The 23,895-nt window shown below is 40.4% G+C and overlaps 1 protein-coding gene across 1 annotated transcript in view; it reads right to left on the bottom strand.

Moving 5' to 3' along the window:
• Nucleotides 1-492: 492 nt before the first annotated feature.
• Nucleotides 493-23,895, bottom strand: part of LRRIQ3 (leucine rich repeats and IQ motif containing 3) — a 37,123-nt gene continuing 13,720 nt past the window's right edge. The window contains exons 4-7 of the mRNA XM_056844757.1: nt 22,865-23,033; nt 16,101-16,236; nt 6,512-7,235; nt 493-691 (exon numbers count right to left, since the gene is read on the bottom strand). Coding sequence (XP_056700735.1) covers nt 493-691; nt 6,512-7,235; nt 16,101-16,236; nt 22,865-23,033 — 1,228 coding nt within the window. The remainder of the gene's footprint in view (nt 692-6,511; nt 7,236-16,100; nt 16,237-22,864; nt 23,034-23,895) is intronic.

Raw genomic sequence — 23,895 nt, 5'->3', positions numbered from 1 at the left:
CTATCTAGAGCTAATGGCTTATGGCATTGTTGTATATACAGTGACTGAAGAATCACTGATGAAGAGCTCCAGTAGTCCTGCCTGAAAGAAGTGTAGTCAAAAATTTTAATTGCACTTGCGCTACTTTGCTACATTAGCACCAGTGAATTTTTCTGCAATAATTTTATGTGGCGTTGACTAATTTAATTTTAAATCTAACTAGAGAGGTAATTGTATCTATTTTTAGAAATATTTGCTGCTTAAAAGTCAACATTTGCTAACAATCAGAACACTGGCTAATGTAGTTTTCTTCTTTAACCCCGTGTAAATACTGAAATGTTTCAAATTATCCTATTGTATCTATTCTCCCCCATCCTCCGGGTATATTACAAAATCAGTGCTAACAGAATCATGTTATAAAATTAAAAGACAATAAAGTTTTTATCAGTAGCATTCAAATAACAAATCACAATTGGGTTATCATGTTCACTTCCCACATTGTACATTACCATCTTAAACATCATATTCTTCTATAGGCACTGCTCTGCCAGAACTGCCAATTACTGGCAATTTGTACATTATTTTCACTCTGGGCTCCTTTATAGTTGCAACTTTTGCCTTGGCTTGCTGGGATTTCTCCTTAGCCCTTTCATCAACCACATATTTTCGAAAAAATCTTTCAGCATTACCTCGAAGTTGTAACATGGTTTGCCTAAAGAGAAAGAAGTCATAGTCTTTCATCACTTCCAGACATTCTTTTCTAACTATTATTCGAACACAGTATTCCTGTACCTCAGGAATAAATTTTTACATTAATCATATAGTATGCAGTTTTTTGGTAACTTACACAAAAAGATGTGAGTTTTACACAAAAATATAAATTGGAGAATTTTCCAATGCCCTACAATTTGCACAATCTGATGTAGCATATTTATTTTGACATTTTTACTAAACAAAATATTACAATTATCCCATGTTAATTTGATGTCCCAATAGCAACAAATACTTGAAAAATATTTGATGAGGAAAAATATAAGTCCAGTGTAGGTTAAATATTAAATTCAAACAAATTCAAAGCTTTATGTGACAACTACTTTAATTGCAAAAATACTTGAAAACATTTTATTTCGAATCTTTATATACCCACCTTTCTCCTGAGCAACTCAAGAGAAGACAATATATCTTCTCTTATATTATATATATTTAAGAGGGGAAAGGCACTGAAAATTGTTGACATACCAACAAAACATTCCAAAACAGTCCATTTTAAGTCAATTGAAATCAATGGGTTTAGAAGGTTTCTAAATCTGTTTAAGATTGGATTGAAATTTTAGCATATCCCCAAGTATGATATGCCATGGATATGGTTATCCACTTATCTGTTTCCACAGAATTTCTTTTTCTTCCACAGAAGCCACTGGGACACCTCAATTTCCTTGTCACTTTCCATAGCATTACTTGTTAGTTCCACATCAGATTGATGCTTACAATATCCTGAGGGCCAAGCTGACTTTAGTCATTTCTCTAAAGATCTAAGGGAAGCCCCCTGCACAAAGATCTAAATGTGTGTAACTGAAGTTAAGCAGGGGCAATAATTTAGTCGCTTGCTTCGCCTCTTGTGCCAGCCATTTTGTTGCTGTGCACATCATGCTGTGTCAGAATTCTTAACGCGCTCACAGGCTCAAAAAGGTTGGGCCCCCTCTTGTGGAGGATTGAGTGTCCCTTACTGGGACTCACCCAGTGCTGAAAAATGTAAATAGGAAAATTCTATAAGCGTACAAATTTACAAAAATAAATAGAGCTGAAATATCTTGACTAAGGCGATATTTTTCAATCGAGGCTGATGTTAATATTTCATTTATCCATTTCACTCCAATGTTAAATTGTACTCAATCATGCAAAGATAAAACAATAGCATTTAGTTAATTAAATTCACCTTTATGGTTTATGCTTGATTTTTAATTTGACACACTACATCAGTGTTTCATTAACTTCCTTTCCCAACAGTAACAACAAATGCAGGTGAGATCACATATTAACCTTATTCTTTTTCTATAAAATACAACCAGCAAGTGGAAAGATCTAACTACTGTCCACTTTTCTTGACACTAGAGAAGGGGAGGGGGGGAATGAAGGGAAGTGGAGAAAGAAGTATTCCAGCTCACCTTTTAGCAAAAGACCATTTACCCATTTCAATTAGGCAAATGAAAACCTACTGAAAACAGCAAAGTTGCTCAGATAGCACTAATGTGATAACATAAAGACAATGAGATTATTCAGGTATAAATTGGCCTGTTTGGCATGCTAAGATTTTCTTGTTGGCAAGGATACAGAAGCAGAAGTATTACTAAGTCTGAAGCGGTTTACTTTACATGGGGGGGGGGAGGAAACTATGCATGCCTAACATGAAACTAGGGTTGCCAACCTCCAGGTACTAGCTGGAGATCTCCTGCTATTACAACTCCAGCCGATAAAGATCAGTTCACATGGAGAAAATGGCTGCTTTGGCAATTGGACTCTATGGCATTGAAGTCCCTCCCCAAATCCCACCCTCCTTAGGCTCCACCCCAAAAACCTTCCGCCAGTGGCGAAGAGAGACCTGGCAACACTACATGAAACTAACAAAAAATGAAAACAAAATGTACTCTGTTTTCAGAGTGGAACTGTGTGTGCTTCATGAATTACAAAGATGCTGAGAAGAGAGTCTGAACAACTCATGTATCTTCTTTCTGGTTCTACTAACTCATAGGGCTTCCCAGGGAATATCTGAGAGACCCAAATCCCATGTTATGAAAGAAACAGCAAACACGGATCACTCAAACTTCCTTTTTCCTCATTCTGTGTAAAATGTGAAGTCACTTTAAGCTTGGATGATTTTCATGATCAAGAAAAACAATGATCTACCGTGGCTGTACTGGCAGGGGGTGGGGTGGTGGCTCCCAGTTGCTGGCATGTTTGCTCCTGTGCCAGTGTAGATGCCACCTTATTCCGTGATGGGTTCACGCTGGTTTCTAAGGAGCTTTGCCCCCCCTTCAGAAATGGGTTGTCCAAGAACTATTATAATAACCAGTGTAAAGAAATAAAACAACAAAAAATGAAGAACAAGAGATCTGTTCCACAAGATCCAAGAAATCGAATGGAAATTTAAAGCATGGTTAGACACGCTGAAAGATCAACACAGATACAATAACTGAAGCAGACAAAATAAAAAAATGAAAGGATAACAGACTCCTTCCAAGAAAAATCTTTTGAAGAAGAACCTACAGTTTTAGACAGTGAAGTAAAAACCGCACTGAGAGCAATTGGGAGAATCAACAGGAATAGATGGGATATCGATAAAGCTATTCCAAGCCAAGAGTCCATAAAAATGCCAACAAAAATATGTAAATAAAACAACAGCCTACAAATTGGAAATGGTCAATTTTCATTCCAATTCCAAAAAAGATGTCAAACACTGCAGCAACTATTGACTATCACATTATTTCTCATGTGATTAAAGTGATGCTCAAAATCTTAAAATAAAAACTGTTACCATATATGGAAAGAGAAATGCCAGTTGTTTGAGCTAGATTCAGAAAAGGAAGCAGCACCGGAGATCATACTGCAAATTTACGTTGGTTACTGAAGCATATAAGAGAATTTCAGAAGAAAATCAGACTCACTGGAAAATACAATAATGCTAGAAAAAGTTGAAGGCAGCAGGAAAAGAGGAAGACCCACTATGAGATGGACTAACTCAGTCAAGGAAGGCACAGTCCTCATTTTGAAAGACCTGAGCAATGTTGGTAATGCTAGGACATTTTGGAGGACATTAATTCATAGGATTGCCATAAGTGGCAAGTAGGGTTGTGCATATCAATAAACCCGAACCAAAAATAAACCCAAAATTAGCCATTTTGGTAATTTGTGGGCTTTGAGTTTACAGAACATCAACATCTGGGTGTCTCCCCAAAGCTGTGTAGATTATTCCTGAAAAAGCTGAATAATTATTTGGCTTTTTCGGGTTCAGCTATTTGCCTTTGCTCAGAGGCACAGCTCTCTGCTTTCTCCCCCTTTTCTTTCTTTTTTTGACCAGTTTTTGACCGCTGCAAATTTGGGGGCTCTACCTCCAAAAATGCCCCCATAGGAGCTTCGAAAAAAATCATCATAGACTATAATGGGCCTGAATTTTTTTGGTAAACCCGGAAATAAGCCAAATACCAAAATTTACCAGTATGGGTATTTGGTTTATTCCAGGTTCACCTAAAAATATTGGGCCCAATAAACCTGAACCCGAAATTCAATGATTTTTTTTTACAACCCTAGTGGCAAGGAACTTGATGGCACATAACACACACACAAAGCGCCCTCTCCCATCACTGGACTTACCACCATTGGGGAAAAGTCTAGTCTTCCTGCCCCCGCCCCCCCACACACAATATCTCCTATTGCAACGCTACACCTTCAGACTAACACTGACTCTCTTGGAGAGATGATCCAAAATGGTGGCTATGACGCACCCCCCCTTTCAGCCACTTCAATATCCCACTCACTCAGCCCGGCCGTATATGCTGAGGGAAAAGCGTTGGCCTGAGTATATTTGTGAGGAGATTATTTTCCTTCTCCTCCAGTCCCACACCAGTATTTACCTCAGAGAGAAAGATGACACAAGGCTTTTTAACTTAAACAGACAAAACAGGGAAGTTTATTGAACAGAACTCACAGAGATTGATTTTCAAGGAAAAGGCAGAATTTGGAGGGGAAACTCAGTCAGATTTATATATGCAAGATTACTTCAGAGAAATAGCTTAGATGTTTTCTTCACTCAAGTTTCTTCAGTCCTTAGTTTCACGCTTACTCAGATTCAGACTCTCAGACTCTGTCCCCAGTCTAGCTCACAGGAGCGAAGGAAGTCTGAGTTCCTTTCCCTCCTCAGAGAACTCACAGAAGTTTGGGGAAATATCCAAAATCCCTCTTCCAGTTCTCTCTCTGACTACCCCACCTCAGTGGCTGTAATCCTCCACACCTCCCTGCTACCGGAATAGCTCTACCTCAGAGACTAATTCCCCTTTGTGACCTGAGAATGGGCCCTCTCTAACCCAATTCTCACTCCTGTCACTACCACAGGTTGTGTGTGTCAATAGCTTTGGCTTTAACAGAACCCCTCAGGTTCACAGAGTACAGTCTGGCTTCTGCTCAGTCTCGCTACCAAGCTTCCAGTCTATCACAGCCTTCTCTGGCTGGTCCCAAGCTTCGAATACTTTCACAGCCTCCTATCCAGGCTGGGTCCCAAGCTTTGAATACTTTCTGTCTCTCAGAGCTCAGAGTGTCAGCTCTCTGGCTCCACCCACTCTTGGTCTGTCAGCTCTTGCTGCAGATTAACCCCTTATCCGTCACAGTGGCCCTTGTAGATACTCTGAAGTCATGGTACTTATAACTTCTGTTTCAAACTGCATATTTTCCTCCCAGGCAAGTGGTAGTGAGAAAGTGTGAAAGAAGATCTAGTGTATCCAGAGGAGATCTGGCTCCTTGCTAGACCTTTTGGACTTTATGAATGACTTCCACTGATTTATATGGAGAAAGTAAAGGGGCTACAACTAAGAAATCATGTGAGGTGAAGACAAATCCTATTCTCTTTCCCAGATGCGGTTCACTCCTATATCATGTAACAGCCAAGGTATGTCCACATCTCAAAGAGTGTCCCAAAGTTCTGTGAACTTCTTCCACTTAACCTATGAAGGTATCATCGGATATGTAGAAGGGCAGTATCCCAAATCAGAAATGAAATGATACTGAAAGTCATACTACTGAACTAGTCCACCATCTGGAGGTTGGCAACCCTAAATATAGGGCATCTTCTCATTGACTCCCACAAGTATTCTGGCATAAACAAAAGAACTTTTGGTAGGGCAGGCTGTTGTAAATATTGTAGAGAAAAATGACTGGACTTGTCTCCTTAGGGTTTCCACACACAGAGAGTGATGACAGGAGATCCCTCATCCCAGAGGCAAATTTTTAGTATAAAGTACCCCCTTTTAGTCCACCATTTTGGGTTCAGTTTCACCCATGCAACATATGAATCTTTTCCCTTCCACCTATTGAACTCTCTCTCTGTTCCCCTTTCTCCTCCTCATCTCAACTTTCCTCTCTCCCAGCCTGGTTACCCCATGTCCTTGCCCCATGTCTCTTGATTGCTCTTTCCCTCTCTCTTTCTCTCTCATAGAGCCCCACTACTAGGCCCTTCCTCTCCTGAAAACATAGTAGGTTTTGTGTGTGTCCCCCCCAAATTCAATCAATCACTACTTTGTATGGTCAACTGACTTCTTAACCCTGTTGTTTAGTTCTGTGGACACAATATGAATGTATAGAGAAGTCTGAAAATTGTCTTGCATTATTTCTAAATATTTGCACCCACTGATCATGTAAGTTATTAGAATCTATACTTTTTCAACAGACAAAATAACCCCCCAAACAACATACTTCTGAAAAATCTACAGGTTTGTTTCTAGCATTTGTATCTCTTAACAGTGAATAATCAAGAAAAGCTACATACCTCTGCTCTTGAAAATGTTTAAACATGTCTTTATGCTGTTTATGTTCTTCTATAATGCTTTTAACAATAATTCTTCTTTTATCTTTGGATTCCTGGCGGCTCCTCCAGCCATCAAGTCTCAATAAGCCTTTTGTCAAAGCCGTATGCTGAGTACTGAAGCCGTGAATAAATGTATGTTCTACTGTCTTTGCCGCTTTGCTTTCTAAAAACGTAACATGCTTTCGTCTGATTTTTCTAATTAACGCTGCTCTTTCCTCCTGGCGCTCTTTCAAAATATCACGAAGTACACATTTCTCCTGTTCGCATTTCCTCTGAAGATATTCAGCTCTTTTGTCAGTTAACTGATAAGTACGTTCTTTTGCTACATTTTGAGAAATCTGCATCTGCATAACTTCCCGCTCTTTTCTAAGCAAAATGTCCAATTGCTGAGTCTCCCAGTAAGCTTTATCCACAGCACACAATGGGCGAAGTCTTATAGATCCATATGCTTTAACAAAGGCCCTCCTCTCAATGCAGCCTGGGTCATGCATGGGCTTAATTTCTGGAAGAGGTTTCTTTAAAAAATGCAAGTCATACACATCATCAAAAAAGTCCTTCTGCCTGTCTTGATACTCTTGCAGTTCAACAGTCTTGTCATAGAAAGGCATTTTATCTACTGAAAGCCTAAACTGACTTGTCATCTCCTTCTCTTCTTTCATTTCAGTTTGTTTCCAATCCAGGAGATCTAACATACAATAGTTAAATTGTTACACAGTTACAATTCTGTTTTTTTAAACAAAATTATCCACACTTACATTATGATGTTAACAACATTTTGTAATGAGCTTGAGATTAATCTGTTCCACATGACAAAAGAGCCACAAAACTATTATTTGCTGAGCTAACCCTTGGCATCCGGTTGATCTGTACTTTCCCCAACATAAAATGTATAAGTTTCTTCACCATCTGCCTCCCACTTTACCTTGCAGCTGACCACAGATCCAAGTCATAAAGTCCACTAGTTTCTTAACTGGTCATTTTGTTCAGTTCAGCAGATCAGAAAGTCAATTTGAGGGGCAGACGGGATGAGTGGGTTGGAAGCACGGCTTCCCATGCAAGTCAGTGACTGAATTCACACATAACTAAAGTAAGTGCGCTACATTTCATTTTTTGAAACATAATTTGCCCACTGTTCACTTTATTCTTTTTATATGTGATAAGACAGTTTTACGCTACTCTGGTAAATCTGTGAAAAAACATACATACAAAATATCAGTCAGAGAGAATATACCACTTTATACAATATTGTGGCACAATCATTTCCTCAATGTTTCTCTCTGCCAGCTGTAGCACAATATCTCTCTAAGTGTGTCAGCTTCAGAGAGGTATCATTTTCTTACTCAGAGAAACAAGAATAGTTTCTTGAAATTATTTACATACACACAGAAGATTGGATGCCGAAGGCACTTCTTACATGACAGGGGTGATTTTTGCCAATTTTCTTCCACAAATGTGTGGGTATGCTCACATACCCACACATTGCAGGCACCCACATTGCACCCCAAAGTGTTCCTTAACCCAACAAGCACACTGGGATGCCACAGGAAGGGAGAGACAGGAAAGACCTGTTCCACTCACAGTCCTTTGGATCCCACTCCAAATCTGCTGTATGCCTCACTGCCTAGGGATAGGGCTGGTGGAATAACACTGCTTGAATAAAGTAAGCATGTTTGTTTATTGATATATTACTGACTCCAGTGCTTGGCGTCAGTTATGGGCTGGATGAGGGTGAACAAACTGAAACTTAATCCTAGCATGACAGAGGTTCTCTGGGTTAGTAGAAACACGAATCAAGGACTTCAGATCTCTCGTCTTAGATGGGGCTACAATACCCTTGAAAAGCCAGGTTCACAGCTTGGGAGTGCTACATGACACAGCACTCAGCTTAGAAAACCAGGTGGCTGCAGTCAGGGCTGGATCTTGGGTAGGTCTGGCGGGGGCAGTCATGGGGAGGAGCACTGCCGCAGTTGGTGTGCACATGCTCACCCAGCTGCAGCTAATACTGGCTGCTGCTCTCCCTCTCTTTTTTTCTGCAGGGGCAGCCACCGCGCACCCCATCCAGCACGTTTCTCTCTGCCCCTGGGGCCACCAGTGCCTGGCTCCAGCACACACGTGGCAAACCCCTCCCTCGGGGGCTCCTTTCCCCAGCTCCATGCCTGGTTGCAGTAGTTTGGAGTGCTTTTGGCCACTTCTGGCTGGTACATCAGCCGTGACTATTCCTGGTTTAGTCAGATCTAGCTACAGTGACCCATGCCTTACTCATATCTAGACTGGACTATGTATTTACTATTTATTTATTTATTTTATTCCATTCCCTGGCAGAAGCTGGGCTCAGGGTAGCTTCCAGCAACAAAAGTACAATCAGAATAAATTACAGAAGTTTCAAATTTAAACAACATTCTACATTCATAATAATAAAATATAATTGTGTGTGTGTTAAGTGCCGTCAAGTCGCTTCTGACTCATGGCGACCCTATGAATGAAAGTCCTCCAAAATGTCCTATCTTTGACAGCCTTGCTCAGATCTTGCAAATTGAGGGCTGTGGCTTCCTTTATTGAGTCAGTCCATCTCTTGTTGGGTCTTCCTCTTTTCCTGCTGCCCTCAGCTTTTCGTAGCATGACTGTCTTTTCCAGTGACTCTTGTCGTCTCATGATGTGACCAAAATACGATAGCCTCAGTTTAGTCATTTATATTTTATATAAACAAATATAATTACTTCTAATTAAAACTCGGGGATAAAAGTGGAAGACCCAAAAAAAGAATGGTTAGGGACCATGTTTACTGGTAAATGTTGTCTGGCACTAACCAGACAACAATAAATATATACTCTTATAAAATACAAAGTTATAAGGGACCTGGCATACTCATAATAACAATATAACATTCCTTCCATAGCAAGAAGTTAAAAGATTAATTCATTTAAGTTTCCGAGGCCCACTCTATGAGCAAGTCTTACAAATGAATGCACAAAATTTAGCAACCTCCTTTGTGACTGAGGCATCCCCCTCCCAAAGTAAGTACTTGGTTTTTCCCTCTTCAGAGCTAGCAGTAGTTTTTTTAAGTGAGGGAACTATGAACTTTAGTCTAGCTTCCTCATTAAAGGGACACTTAAGGAAAGCATGTTCGACTGTGTCTATTTCTCCCAACTTACAGGGGCAGAGTCTCTCTGATCTCTGTACCCTCTTATATCTACCTTCTAAAATCGCTGAAGGTAGGGCTGCACATCTTGCCAGCATAAAGGCCCTCCTATACTTATTCACCTCTAGCAGGGATAAATACTCCACTGGTGCTAGGACAAATCTAGACCTATCCGGTGCCATAAAAGCTGGGGAGTTCGAGAGGTCTGTCTGGCATTCAGTGTCAAATAGCCTTTGCTTGATTTCCTGCTTTGCCTGCCGCCTGCTCAACAGCAGACTTACAGGGGCAAAGCCTAGGCTGTTGATTCTCCCTATAGTTGACTGCCACCACCTGGATTTAAAGTTGTCACTGCGGAGTAGTGGAAAGAGCCCTTCTGTGGCATGCTTATTGGTAGGGTCCAGCAAGGGAGGGAGGGGAAAGGGGAAAAAGAAAGGAAAAAGGGGGAAGGGGAGGAGGGAGGCCAGCTTGTGAGGACCGTTCTGGTCCTCAACCATAGGTCTGGTGGAACATCTCCATCTTATATGCCCTGTGGAACTAAGCTAGGTCCCACAAGACCCAGGTCTCACTAGACAGAATTCCACCAGGCTGAGGCCAGAGCCAAAAAAGCCCTGGACCTGGTTGAGTACAGCTGGATGACTCTGGGGCCAGGGAACACCAGGGGGTTGTTTTCTTTAGAGCATAATGCTCTCTGGGAGGTATATTGGGAGAGGTGGCCCTGCACATTTAAGGGTCTCAGACCATTTAGGGCTTTAAAGGTTAATACCAAATCCTTGAACTTGATCCAGTACTCAATCTGCAGCCCCTGTAGCCAGCAGAGCACAGGTTGTGAGGACCTGAGCTGCTGCATTCTGGAATAGTTGTAATTTCTGGAACTTCGGGGGAAGCCCTGCATAGAGCAAGTTACAGTAGTCTCACCTGGAGGTGACCGTTGCATGGATCACTGTGGCTAGATCAGAGCAAGCCAGGTAGGGAGTCACCTGACAGACCTGGAAAAAAATGGAAGAATGCCATCCTGGAGTTGTTGCAATACACTGTATTTGGGGCTACTCTTGAAGAGTGCTTGGAAGCTGCAGCTAGTACAGAATGCTGCAGCTAGACTGCTGGTCAGGGCCAGCTAGCAGGAGCATGTGGCCCAAATTTACAGCAATAACACTGGCTACCAATCCATGCCTGCACCCAATTCAAAGTGTTGGTTTTGATCTTTAACACCCTACATAGCTTGGGACTGGGGTATCTGAAGGACTGTCTTCTCTCATATGTTCCTGCCTGGGAATTAAGATTACAGGGAGAGGCCCTCCTGACTGTTTCATCAATCAAAAAAACTCATTTGATAGGTACACAAGGGCCTTTTTGGTGGCAGACCCACTATTATGGAACAATCTCCCCAGGGAGGTGTGCCAGGCCCCCTCACTTTCAATCTTTAGGAGGCAGTTGAAGACAGTTTTATTTAGGACCACATTTGATTAAGCTATTAGCAATCCTAAATTGTGATTTTAAATTTTAGTTTTTATGCCTAGTGAGATCCGGCCACAGTGGGACCTAAAACAGTTCCCAGGGCCTGTAAGACAGAACTGTTCTGCAAGACTGAGGGCAGTGATGGTTTCCATTCTGCTGGCCTCCCTCTCCCTCCCCTTCTTTCTTTCTCTCTCTTTCTTTCTTTCTTTCTTTTTTTGAAACAAGGGGATATTTATATATATATTAAAAAATGTTTTTACATACATTTAGTATGCTGTGAACTTTATAAATATGATCAATATGGTGCAAAACATTCAACATGTTTCAACAAGCAAAGCTTTGATTAAAAAGCTTTTTGAGGAGTAAGATCTAGAAATCTGTAAAACAGAGAAGGTGGGTACAAATTAAAATGAACAGTTCTCATGGAAACATATCCAGAGAAGGGGATGGTGCCTAGGGTTGCCAACCTCCAGGTAGTGGCCGGAGATCTCCCACTATTACAACTGTTCTCCAGCAACAGAGACCAGCCCCCCACCGGAGAAAACGGCAGCCCCGGAAACTGGACTCCATGACCTCCCCTCTCCAAACCCCGCCCCCCCCAGGCTCCACCCCCAAAATCTCTAGGCATTTCCCAGCCCGGAGCTGGCAACCCTAATGATGCCGTCCTCTGCTCCAGCGCTGCCTCCAGATTGTTGCTTTTTCTGCCTGTGTTGAGTTAAAAAGGTTGCCATTCACATGCCCATTTTGTTTTATGGTACCTCAAGTGGCGCAACAGCAGATTAAATGAATGAGAATGGATTACGGTGGCACTTTCTTATTGTCATTTTGGTCACTAATGTTAAGACAATAAGATCCAACAGGCTGGGGAGCCTCAGCCTTGTGAGCTGTAAAGGGGATCTCTCCACTTCTAGGTAGAGTTGTCAAGTTGGCAAACTCCAGGAGATCCGGGGTTGGAGCCCGGGGAAGTCGGCATCCGGGGAGGGGAGGGACCTCTGTGGGGTCTAATGCCATAGAGCCCACTCTCCAAAGCAGCCACTTTCCCCAGGGCAACAGACCTCTGCTGTCTGGAAATCAGCTGCAATTTTGGAGCTCACCAGATCCCACCTAAAGGCTGGCAAGCCTACCTCTAGATAATATTACATGAGTTGGCTTCCATTGTCTCCAGTTAAATTAATCTCCAGGGTTTTTTTTAATTAAAGTTTATTTTTTATAATTAGGGGGATACAAAAAGGAAAAGAAGGAAAGGGTAAAAAACCGTTTGATATACAAAAACAGTAAAGCAGATTCAATAGAAAAATAAACTTAGTCGAATACAATACCATATGACAAGCATGAATATTAATCAAGTAAAATAAATATATATCTAAATGTGTAATTGTTAAGGTATAGAAGTCAGTCAGATTATCTACCTATTACAGAGTAAAAACGTATTATACCGTTTAAAAACCCAGGAGTTACATGACGAATGGTTAGAACATACTGGATAAAACATTGCCTATTACTTTTTCTAATGCTGTTCAGTGTGTATCAATCATTTGATTAACCTTTCTTTCTTTCTTTTTTTGATGAGGACTTGCTTTTGTTTGGTTGAGATCTCCTGGATGGCTGCCCAACACTATTTTTTTTTTACTGCTTATAGTTCAACAGCACCTGTTTTAACTGATGTAAATTAATTTTAATTGTATTTAATACATAGTATTTTTATTGTATTGTGTTTTGTTGAGAGCCGCTCGGAGCCTAACCTAATCAGGAAAGGGCAGCATACAAATCTAACAAATAAATAAATGTATTTTACATAATCTATTTTATTATTTTCTCTATATTGTAAGTTGTCGTGATCTCCATAATTAAGAAAGGCAGCTAATAAATGTTTTAAATAAATATTTATACTGCATTTTCCTGGTCAATGGGAACCAAAATGGCTTCCAATATCCTCTGTCCTGTATTTTATCATAACTACAACAACCCTACAATAACTACAACAACCCTACAATAACCCTGTTAGGCTAAGAGAGACTTACTAGCTCAAGTTTTCATGGCAGAGTGGGGATTCAAACCTGGGACTCCCAGACCCTTGTTTGACACTCCAACAGCTACACTGTGTTTGTTCTCTTTTACCACTAAATCTATTTCTTTAGAAAAGTCTCCTCATGAATGAAATACTTTTAGATATTAATATGCCCCAGTAATTTGTCAAGTAAACATAAAGTGGTATCAAACATCAATAAGTCCTTAGATTTCCAAATAACCCTAGCTTAACAGTATTCAAAAAAGTTTTACATCATATTTCCCATGTACCCAAGATATAAAGTATCTGCAATATAGTTTCTGTTGGTAGTTGAGCAAACAACATAATCCCTTGAAGCTGCGAATTGCTATGAAAGTACAGATGACACAACTGCGCATATCATTCTAAATAAAAACTCCTTTATTTGTCATCTGATATGATACTGGACTGCATAGTATACAAGGAGAACATATAACTTCATTCATTTCCAGCTTAATAGTAATACCTGAGAGATCAATTTGAACTTCTAACAGCAATGCCTTTGTTTGTTTGTTGGGAAAAGGAAAATCGGCCTCAACTTAATTTTTCAGCTCCTCCTCCTCCTGGCTACCTCCTTCTACTGGCTATACTGGCCCTGCTCATCAAACTTTGACTGAACATTCTTCATCATATATGGCATATTTTTAGTTTCAATAAACTTGAGTAGTAATGGTTTAAAGTAACTGAATGAAACTGCTCTAGAATATTCCTCCTCGAATAAGGAGACAAAACATTAAATTTAAACAAACCACTAAACAAAACCCATTGTTGGGGGTTGCCAGTAGAAATGCAAGATAAAAATTAGTAAAGATACACCACACTTCTTGGGATCAAGGGTATCAAAGTATGGTTAGCAGAGATGGGAGAGGTAATCTATAACAAACAGAAGGATGGGAGACCCAGAAAAAAAACATACCTTACACAGCAAGTTGAACTTGAGTATTATATCAATATAATTGCTACGCTATTGCAAACAGTGTGTTTTAGTTATTTGACTGAATAAATGTTTCTCTTGACTGCCAAAATATGGACTTTAGCATGTCACAATGAACCATACACTGGATGTCTTCAGAATGCAGTATGCAAAGTTGACACTAAAATAATTGGAAGCAGTGCAGATGCAACTGCAAATGTTAACTATAATATGTTTTCTCCATAGAGTTCAGCTAAACATTGTAGAAAAAGATCGCTAAGCATCAGCGTAGTTTAGTACATTTGTATGCATAGAATTTCCTCTTCATTAACACAACATAAAAGATTAATAATGAAATTCACATTACACATCAGTAGATATCTCTATGGTCCCCAATGTTAATAAAAATAAACGAGAATTGCAATGTGGGAAGAGTTCTACAGAATGCTCATGACAATTTTGTCAATTGGAATTTTATTAAACTACTAATTTCAGAATAGGCAATGTAGGATGGTTCACAGGCTCAAAGAGCCTAAATATACTTTTATGGGCTTGCTGAAATCCTAAAATCCCACCTTCTTTTCTTTTCCTTTCTTACCCTTTAAAATTAAAATTAATTATACTTGTTTAATGATTTCAGATAGCCTGATTTTATGGACCCAGCACAGATGAAGCAACATTTTATCCCAGGTAAGTTACTTTGTTCTCCCTGCCCCCCACCATGCTCTCCCTGTATCCTTATTCTTAATTCTAGCCTAACTTCTCTCCAATTGCTCATAGTTCCATTTATAGCCTTTATAATCGCCATTTAATTGAATATTGGAACCAGTATAGAAACAACTGTTTAAGAAATTGATTCCTCTACTACCAGTGAACGTTGTAAAGTCTGCACGTAAACAAGCAATGACAAAAACTTCATGCACACTTATTTTTGTGCCTTAAAACAAAACCTTATGATGTGATAAATAAGCTTTGGGTTAGATACAGCCAGCGGCATATCTATACATCAACCAAGAGGACATACTATCAAGTAATGTGACAATCCCAAGATAACAAAATGCATCCATTGTTCCTGGAGGGTTCTTAGGTAATGGAGTGATAATAGTATTTATATGAGAAATGTCATATGATGTGATCTCACACCAAATAAAATGCCTTGTGCAAAGGCCAGATGCCCACCAACTTGCAGACACTTGGCCAGCAGCCTGCCTTGTACAAAGACGAGCCAAGTGTGGTGCAGACAAGAAATACTGGGGAAACTTTTCTAATACATATGGAGACTAACAGAGACAATGGGATAAAGAATGGTATAGTAAACCTGATCTTGTCAGATCTTGGAAGCTAAGCAGGGTTGGTACGTGGAGGGGAGATCACCAAGGAAAACTTTACAGAGGAAAGCAATGACTAACCACCTCTCCATAATCACGTGCCTTGAAAACCCTATGGGGTCGCCTTAAGTTGGCTGTTATGACAGCACTTCACACCCACACACAATGAAGACCATACTAATGGTAACTTGATGAATACTATTTTTCACTCTCATATATCAAAGCTAACTTTTGCAGAATTATCAAATATCCATATTCTTTTATTGCATGAATCCATCAATTTACATAAGCCCTCCCACCAGCCATACAGATAATGATAAATTAAAAATTCTCATTGTGTATTATTTCTCTTGTGTTTTTAATCCTAAATCTTTCACTTGTTCTCATGCTCAAAACCAAAAATGCAAATATTGGGCTGTAACTGTAGTAACATATGAGATTAAACATTTATGGGGTAAATGCAATAGCATTAAAATAAAGTCAATACATTTTTAGTTGATACAAGATGAATGCTGAATATAATCATTAGAATAGCCAACAGTCTGTATAAAATAAAGAAATGCCAATTATAGGTGGCTTCTAAAATATCTCTAAGCAACATCAGCACCTGTTCAGTCTGGACATTTTTCAATATTTGTTCTACGTGACAGAAGTATTTCATTACTAACCTGTCTTTGGTAACCTTTTTGATTCCTTTTGTTTTATCTTTCTTTCCTCTTCAAATTTGAGTACTGCTGAGAGAACAGGCTGTCTTAATCCTTTCAGATACAAATGAAGCTCCTTAAGATCCTTCATCTTTAAAACCTGTTAAAATCAATATTTCATCTATCAGATATATTGGCATATCCATGCACCAAAATTCTTCCATCATTAACAGCTGATTTTGCTCTACACTTTTACCAACATTAAAGCTATTCACTTAATGATGCAGTTTAAAAGTATGCTAATGTGCCTCCCCCCCCCCATTTCTACCCTTGCTTGAGGAATGATTTGTCTCTCTAGGCAGCATCAGTGTTTGCATGGATGAGTGAATACTTGTTCTAACCTCACACCTCTGTGCTCCTTGAATACATTCCAGGTTTTAGACTAAACAATCCCCTTCAGTCATCATCTGTTACACCAAGAAGCATTTCTCTGCAGCTTGTGGATGACAAGGGCACCTTAGCTTTATCTGGGCAAACAAACAAGAATAGCTTTCAGTCAGAGCCAAAGTTTATGCTATTTTTAGGGCATTTTAAAATTACTATAGTGGTGCCTAAACTGAAGACCTCAGCCCATGAACAGCCATGTTTAGGACAGACAGCTATAGTTAAAGTGAAATTGCTGTGCCTCATCCTTAATAAAGAAATTGCAGCTCATGGGTGTTTTTGTTTCCATGACAGATAGATTAACATTCATTAGAATCCATTACCATTAGATTAATCTCTTATTTGAAATAATACGGGTGTTTGCCAAGTAGAACCAGCTATTGGCTACTGTGTTGATATCTGTCGGAAACTCCATTTACATTCACATTTCTTAGTAGCTGCAAAAAAACCCCATCTAATACCAGAATTTTTCTGGTGGCTGCTTGAACCAAATACAGCCTTGTGGCCCCTAACTGGCTGAAAGAATTTAATTATGCTTATTTTAAAAGCCCATATCCACAAGAAATTTCAGACCTAATCCAGACCCAGGATGATACATGCATGGAAGCCACACAAGTGATTTAAAAAAAAAGCACCAGTGATACAGAATTTGAACAGGTATAGTGTCAAGGGAACTAGTTTAAGTAAGTTTTCATTAGTTGGTATTACTTTGCAAAGCAGCAACAGATTCTGTATACACTGGAAATGTAGCAAAGTCACAACCCAAACAATAGGTGTTTGCAGAACCAGTGCCTAAGGGACAGGAGGAAGGTGAGGCAAACCCACCATACATGTAAGAACCAGACACCACCTTGATGGAGTAAAAATGACCACAACTTTATGGGTTACAGCTGGACAGAACCTTGGCGCAGTATGGGGCAATGGATCCTGTCATTGGCAGACCTGCCTGCCAGCCGATGAATTCACCAGACCCAGCCTTCCTGCTGAGGGACACCATGGGGTGGCAGGATGCGGGATTCCACATAGGTGCAGGCTACTCCGTGGTTCCCTCTGTCACTTGATAGTGAGGGTGCCTCGACAGCTTCCAAGCTGAACATATCCCCAGCAAGTCCTCCTCACAAAATCCCTTAAGGGGGTCCCCAAAAGTGGGGAAATGGACATGCAGCCCATGTTTCCCCCCGAAATGGATCTGGCCCCATGCTGATGCTGCCAGAATGCAGTTGTGACAATGAGAGGAAGTGCTAACATACCATGCACTGAGCAAAGAAAACAACCTAACACAACACAACCGTAACACTGCGATAAAGGAAGGATGGGTGGGGAAAGTCACAAGGGCTGACGGAGCCCAGTGGCATGTCAGGGCCCTTAATATCAAGGCCAAGATGACCAGAAAGAAAACTCCCTCTCCAAGGTCCACCAGCCTGAACCTTGCCCCCCACCTCCCAGCCCCATCAGGCCCCGCCTGATTGGCCAGGCTGGGAGAAGGAGCAATTGGGAGTCCACACAGCTGCAGAGGCCTACTGTCACCCAACCATGCCAATGGCCACTTAAGGCCTGAAAATCTCCACATTGTCATCTAGGGCTGTTGAAAAAAAAAATTCGGTCCGGTTCGGATTCGGCTGAACCTGGCCTGACTTGGGTCCGGTTCGGCCGAATTCCGAACCCCCCCCCTGTTCGGGAATGCCAAATTTGGCGGGAAATTCGGCATTCCCGAACAAATTCAGTTCAAAGCCCTCCCCGCCCCCTTCCAGGGACTCCCGGGAAAGCGGATGGGGGGGTTTAAACTGCTCCGCGCTGCCTGCCCAGGCAGCATGGAGCAGTTTAAAGACCCCCCGCCCGGTTTCCTGGGAGTTCCTTGAAACCTGGTGGGGGGGTCTTTAAAGTGCTCCACACTGCCTGGGCAGGCAGCGCGGAGCAGTTTAAAGACCCCCCCGGCCCAGTTTCAAGGAACTCCCAGGAAACCGGGCGGAGGGTCTTTAAAGGCGGGAAAAGGAGGGTTCGGGGAACGCCGAACCTGCCGAATTGATCCGGCGATCGTCCAAACTCGCCGAATTCTGCGCATCGTTTTTCCACCTTTTTTTGAGTTTGGTTCCATCCGAACTGAAAACCCCCGAATCGGGTGAAATTCGGCTGTTTGTTCAGTTCGGACGAACCGAATCGACAGCCCTATTGTCATCCTTCTCAGCCTATGAGCCTGCAAATGTGGCTTCTGCTTTTTGGAGCTTTTACTGAATTAAGACATGCTGTCCACAGGGCTCGCCAGATTAAATGTCCTGCTGACAGCAGAACTGAGAGGACGATTTGATAAGATTCCATTCTCAGATCACTTCTGTGGCTGCATATCAGTGGCAATAGAGACAACAGATCACCTGTTTTTATTTTGTGATCAACTGATTACACCCAGGGCCATCTGGATCGCTCCTATGTTATCTAGATATTGGCTTCCTGCTGAGCCATGGGTGGTATCACTATGACCAGCAGACTCTGACCCAGAAATAACTGGAGGTGTTGCAAAATATCTGGCAATAATAGTTTTTTTGAAGTTACGTTAAAATGATTTTATTGCTGATTATATACGAATTGGATGGGTCTATGTATTTATTTTCTTATGTGCTAACTGGAGGTATTATCTGTTTTATTATATAGATTATAATGTTTTAAGTCTTTTAAGATTTTATCATATTTTAAACATTGTTTTATCTTTTATGTATTCTTCATGCTTAAGATCTTTGGTCATATGAGCTTAATAAAAAAAAAGGAAAGGAAAGCTGTCCACAGAGATTCAGTCCTTGAGGGAAATTGTGCCTGAAATAAGGCAATTCCTAATGGAATTGTGGAGAAGACTGTTTCTGAACTTTATAATCAGAATATGATGCCACAAGCCACCATCACAACAAGCAGTAGCAGATGTTGCCATACCAGCTGAATCCATTCCGTGTCAGTTTAAAATATATCATTACAATTCCTAGCGATGAACAAGTTATGTCCTTTTGTTATGTTCAAGCTGACACAGATTGTAGTCAAATTGCTTTAATAATATTTGCTCTTATTTTGGGATATAATTTAGCCACAACAACATTTAAACTCATTCCACTGGTTTCTCCAAACAGATTGCCAGTGAAAGTATTGTTTTTGAGCTACAAAAATAATAATAAAAAACATCAATTTAGACTAAAGAAAATAATGCAGGCTTTTAAAATTCTATTTATACAATTGCATCTGTTAGATCAAATATATATTTGGTCTTTTCATTTTATAAATCATTGTTATTTCTTTTAATAGTTCTATACTGACTAGCAAAAAAGCAATGATTCACAAAGCAGCTGATTTAGCTCAGTTGCTCACAATGTTTGTATCTTTACCTTTAGGTTTTCTGTATTTATGAAAGGAAGTTTTGTAATGGCCTATGGCTAAACAAATAAACAAATACACAAGTATATCTTTACCAACACAATTCACTTTCTTCACATTACCACCAGTGATACCAGAGCAGCCACATCTCAGTAGCTTACACACTGCTTATTATTCTAATTGGCATTCTGTAGATGACAAGCTCCCATGAACTATTTTGGTGTGCTTTTTGCATATATGGGGTTAGATGTGAATTGTGTCAACATTTTTTTGATTTAAAATATTATAAATAAGAGGGGACAAGTGAAAATTTCATTTGTGTTTCCCCCTTAACACTTTAGATAGCAAAGGTAGGGCACTTTTGTTAATTTTTGGTTGTGGGGAAGGTAAGTGTGCTTGGAAGATACACACCTAGAAGAATGACCGTTGCAGCAGAGAGCTAAGCTCCCTTGTACTTTTGAAAGGGTTGTTATGGGGGAAAGAATGGGCTGTGAGGACACGTGCTAGGGAATGAACACCTTCTAAGTTCAGGATCCAATTGTTATTGAAGAAGGGCAGAGGACACAGGTATTCTCTTCTACTGAAAAGATCTTGAGAGGTGAAGGAATTGGGCTTCAGAAGAGACAAATAGCATCTCACAGACCACTCTCCTCCACTCAGGATAATTTCAATAAGAACAGTGTATTGAGCCCTCCCCTTCATTGCCGTAAAGGTTGTTGTTTGTGTGAGGAATTGAGATGTTAGGATGGGCATCTCAGAGTGGGCTTTCTCATTGTCTAGTTCCCACCTTCTTATCCCATTTTCACCAGACAAGGGTTGTTAGGAAAGCCCAATTCCAACCCCCAAATTTGGATACTTTGAGAAGTGAGGGATGGTGGAGCCTCTTTCCTGTTCAAAGGAAGGCTGCAGAATGCAATTCAATTCAATTCTGTGTGTTGAGATCAGAAATTAGTTCATGTATATGCAGATTTCAAATATAAGTAGCAAATAGTTTTCTGAACAGATAATTTGTCAGAAACTTGCTCAAACAATAAAACTGGCAATAAAAACCCTGTTAGGATGTTGGTAAAATATTTTTTAATTTATGGTAGAATGGTTGTGTGATGGATAAGGGGTTAACCAGCAGCAAGAGCTGACAGGCGAAGAGTGGGCGAGCCAGAAAGCTGACACTCTGAGCTGAGAGAGACAGAGAAAGGATTCGAAGCTTGGGACCAGCCAGAGAAGGCTGTGTTAGATTCAGAGCTGGGTGAAAGGACGAAGAAGAAGCCAGACTATACTCTGTGAACCTGAGGGGTTCAGTGAAAGCCAAAGCTATTGACACACACAGCCTGTGGGAGTGACAGGAGTGAGAACTGGGTTAGAGAGGGCCCATTCTCAAGTCACAAGGGGAATTAGTCTCTGAGGTGGAGCTATTCCAGTATCAGGAAGGTGTGGAGGATTACAGCCACAAAGGTGGGGTAATCAGAGAGCTAGGCTGGGGACAGAGATGACAGTCTGAAGCTGAATGACAGTTTTGAAAGCTGAATCTGAATAGTAGTTCTAAGGGATAGAACTAAAGCTGAAGCTGAACGACAGACTGAGAGTCTGAACAATAGTTCTGTGAGGTAGAACTAAGCTTGAGAACTGAAAGTAACTTGAGTAAAGGGAACATCTAAGCTATTTCTCTGAAGTAATCTTGCTTGTATCAATCTAACTCTGAGTTTTCCCTCCAAAATATTCTGCCTTTTCCTTGAAAACCTATCTCTGTAAGTTCTCTTTAATAAACTTCCCTGTTTTCTCTGTTTAAGTTGAAAAGCCTCTTGTCTCCTATTTCTCACTGAGGTGAATAAGAGTGTGGGACTGGAGGAGAAGAAGAAATAATTCTCCTCACAAATATACTCAGGCCAACGCCTTTTTCCCTCAGCATATACGGCCGGGCTGAGTGAGTGGGATATTGAAGTGGTTGGAAGGAGGGGTGCGTCATAGGTTGCCTTTCTTGATAGTGGCAATCTTACTGAAACAGCACCGTTGAAAACTCAAAGGAACTGCATATATCAGTGGATTTACTTCCAAGTAAATATTCAGGTAAAGCAGAAAGTGCAAAAGCAGGATTACAGCTAAATATCAAGAAGACAAAAGTAATAACTACTGGGGAATTATGTAACTTTAAGAAGCTGAAAATGTTAAAGATTTTCTATTCCTTGGCTCCATCATCAACCAAAAGGGAGACTGCAACCAAGAAATCACAAGGAGATTGAGACGGGGAAGGGCAGCCATGAAGGAGCTAGAAAAGATTCTTAGGTTTCAGAATGTGTTCCTGGTGACCAAGATCAATATAATTCATACCATTGTATTTCCCATTACTATGTATGGGTGTGAAAGTTGGACAGTGAAAAAAGCTGAGAGAAATAAATTTGATTCATTTAAAATCTGGGGCTGGAGAGTTCTAGATGAAATCAAGCCTGAATTCCTCCTAGAAGCTAAAATGACTAAACTGAGGCTATCATACTTTGGTCACCTTGGAAAAGACAAGAGTCACTGGAAAAGACAATAATGCTAGGAAAAGAGAAAGATCCATCAGGGACTGACTCAATAAAGGAAGCCTTGGCTCTCAATTTGTAAGACCTGAGCAAGGCTGTTAATGATAGGATGTTTTGGAGGTCATTAATTCATAGAGTCACCATAAATTGGAAGCAACTTGACGGCACTTAACACACAAATATTCAGGACTGCAAGTTAACTCTTTTCCTTTCATTTATCATAGTGAAAACTAAGATCATCAAGAGTCTGCTAGAACATCCACAACTCACCCTTTTGGTTGAAGCCATGCAGACCCCCCCCCCAAACGATCTATCTGAATTACAAAAAACAAGGTGGGGAACAATTTTTCCAATTTATGTTCTTTATAGTTTTAATGATTTTCCTTGGATCCACAGAATGATTCTTGCTGCTGTATTCAAAGTGGCAATTTATCTACTATGGTTTCTAAATTAAAGCTTAAACAGCACACTTACTTGGATCCCAGATGTAAGCTTTCCAGCCTCACTGTGCTGTGCTGTCTTAATGATGTGATGCATAGACCTTTTAGTATCACATACTGAAGGCGTGACTTGAATGTAAATTTCCTTTTTTCCAGCTCTGATGTAACGTTTATGTAGAAGAACTTCACGTAAAGGAATCAGGCTATAAAAACAAGGGCTTGAGTATTTTATTTCAAGAAGGTAGCAATGAAACGCTATTTTGTAATCTCATTAAGTGATGGAAGAAAACAGATATTTATTTTCCTCTGAGTAATTTGTACATATATTATACCCCCCGTAACCCCCCAAATTATGTGCCTAAGCACTGTTCATACACTACTGACAAATAAATACTATGTCATGCTGCATCACAAATTTGTTGGCAAAAAAATTGAGGTCAAACTTTAATTTGCAAGATGCTTCATGAAATGTATAATTATTCTCACATTACTAGGGTATAGGTCACAGTTCCGCTCTACTGTATGTATATTTATACATATAACCATTATCTCTGAATGTAGTGTCGGGGGAGGGGGAGAAGCTCAGTAGAAACATTGAGGAAAAGCTTGGAGAAATGCAACTTGCATGACTACCTGAAAGCAAGAACAGGTTGAGAGACTCCATGTTTATCCTCAGATTTATATTTAATGTAATATCCCAGAAATAGACTACCCAGTTTACTGAAGGAGGATGCAGATGCAGATGCCCCCCACTGAAAGAATAAAAGGTTGCTGCAAACAGGTACAATCCCTGCATCTAATCTCTTGCCTGCTGCTCAGATATCCAATCCAGGGACCTGAATGAGCAGCTTGTGCCGGTTGGGAAAGGAAAGGAAGTTCATGAGTTTAGTGAACAAGATGGGGGAGGAGGTTGCAAGCACTATTGCTGTGTCAGGCTGCGTGATTTTGAAGAAGGAAAGAGGAACACACCTTCACATCATCTCAAAAAAGATGTGAATTCTGTGCCTCTGTACAATGGATGGACATAATGTATCTTAAAAAGAAACTGTAAAAAAGTACACAAGT

The sequence above is a fragment of the Euleptes europaea genome, chromosome 2 (genome assembly GCF_029931775.1).
Source record: "Euleptes europaea isolate rEulEur1 chromosome 2, rEulEur1.hap1, whole genome shotgun sequence".
Taxonomy (NCBI): Eukaryota; Metazoa; Chordata; class Lepidosauria; order Squamata; family Sphaerodactylidae; genus Euleptes; species Euleptes europaea.
Note: the sequence above shows the minus strand (reverse complement) of the source record. Positions and strands in the feature narration are given on the sequence as shown.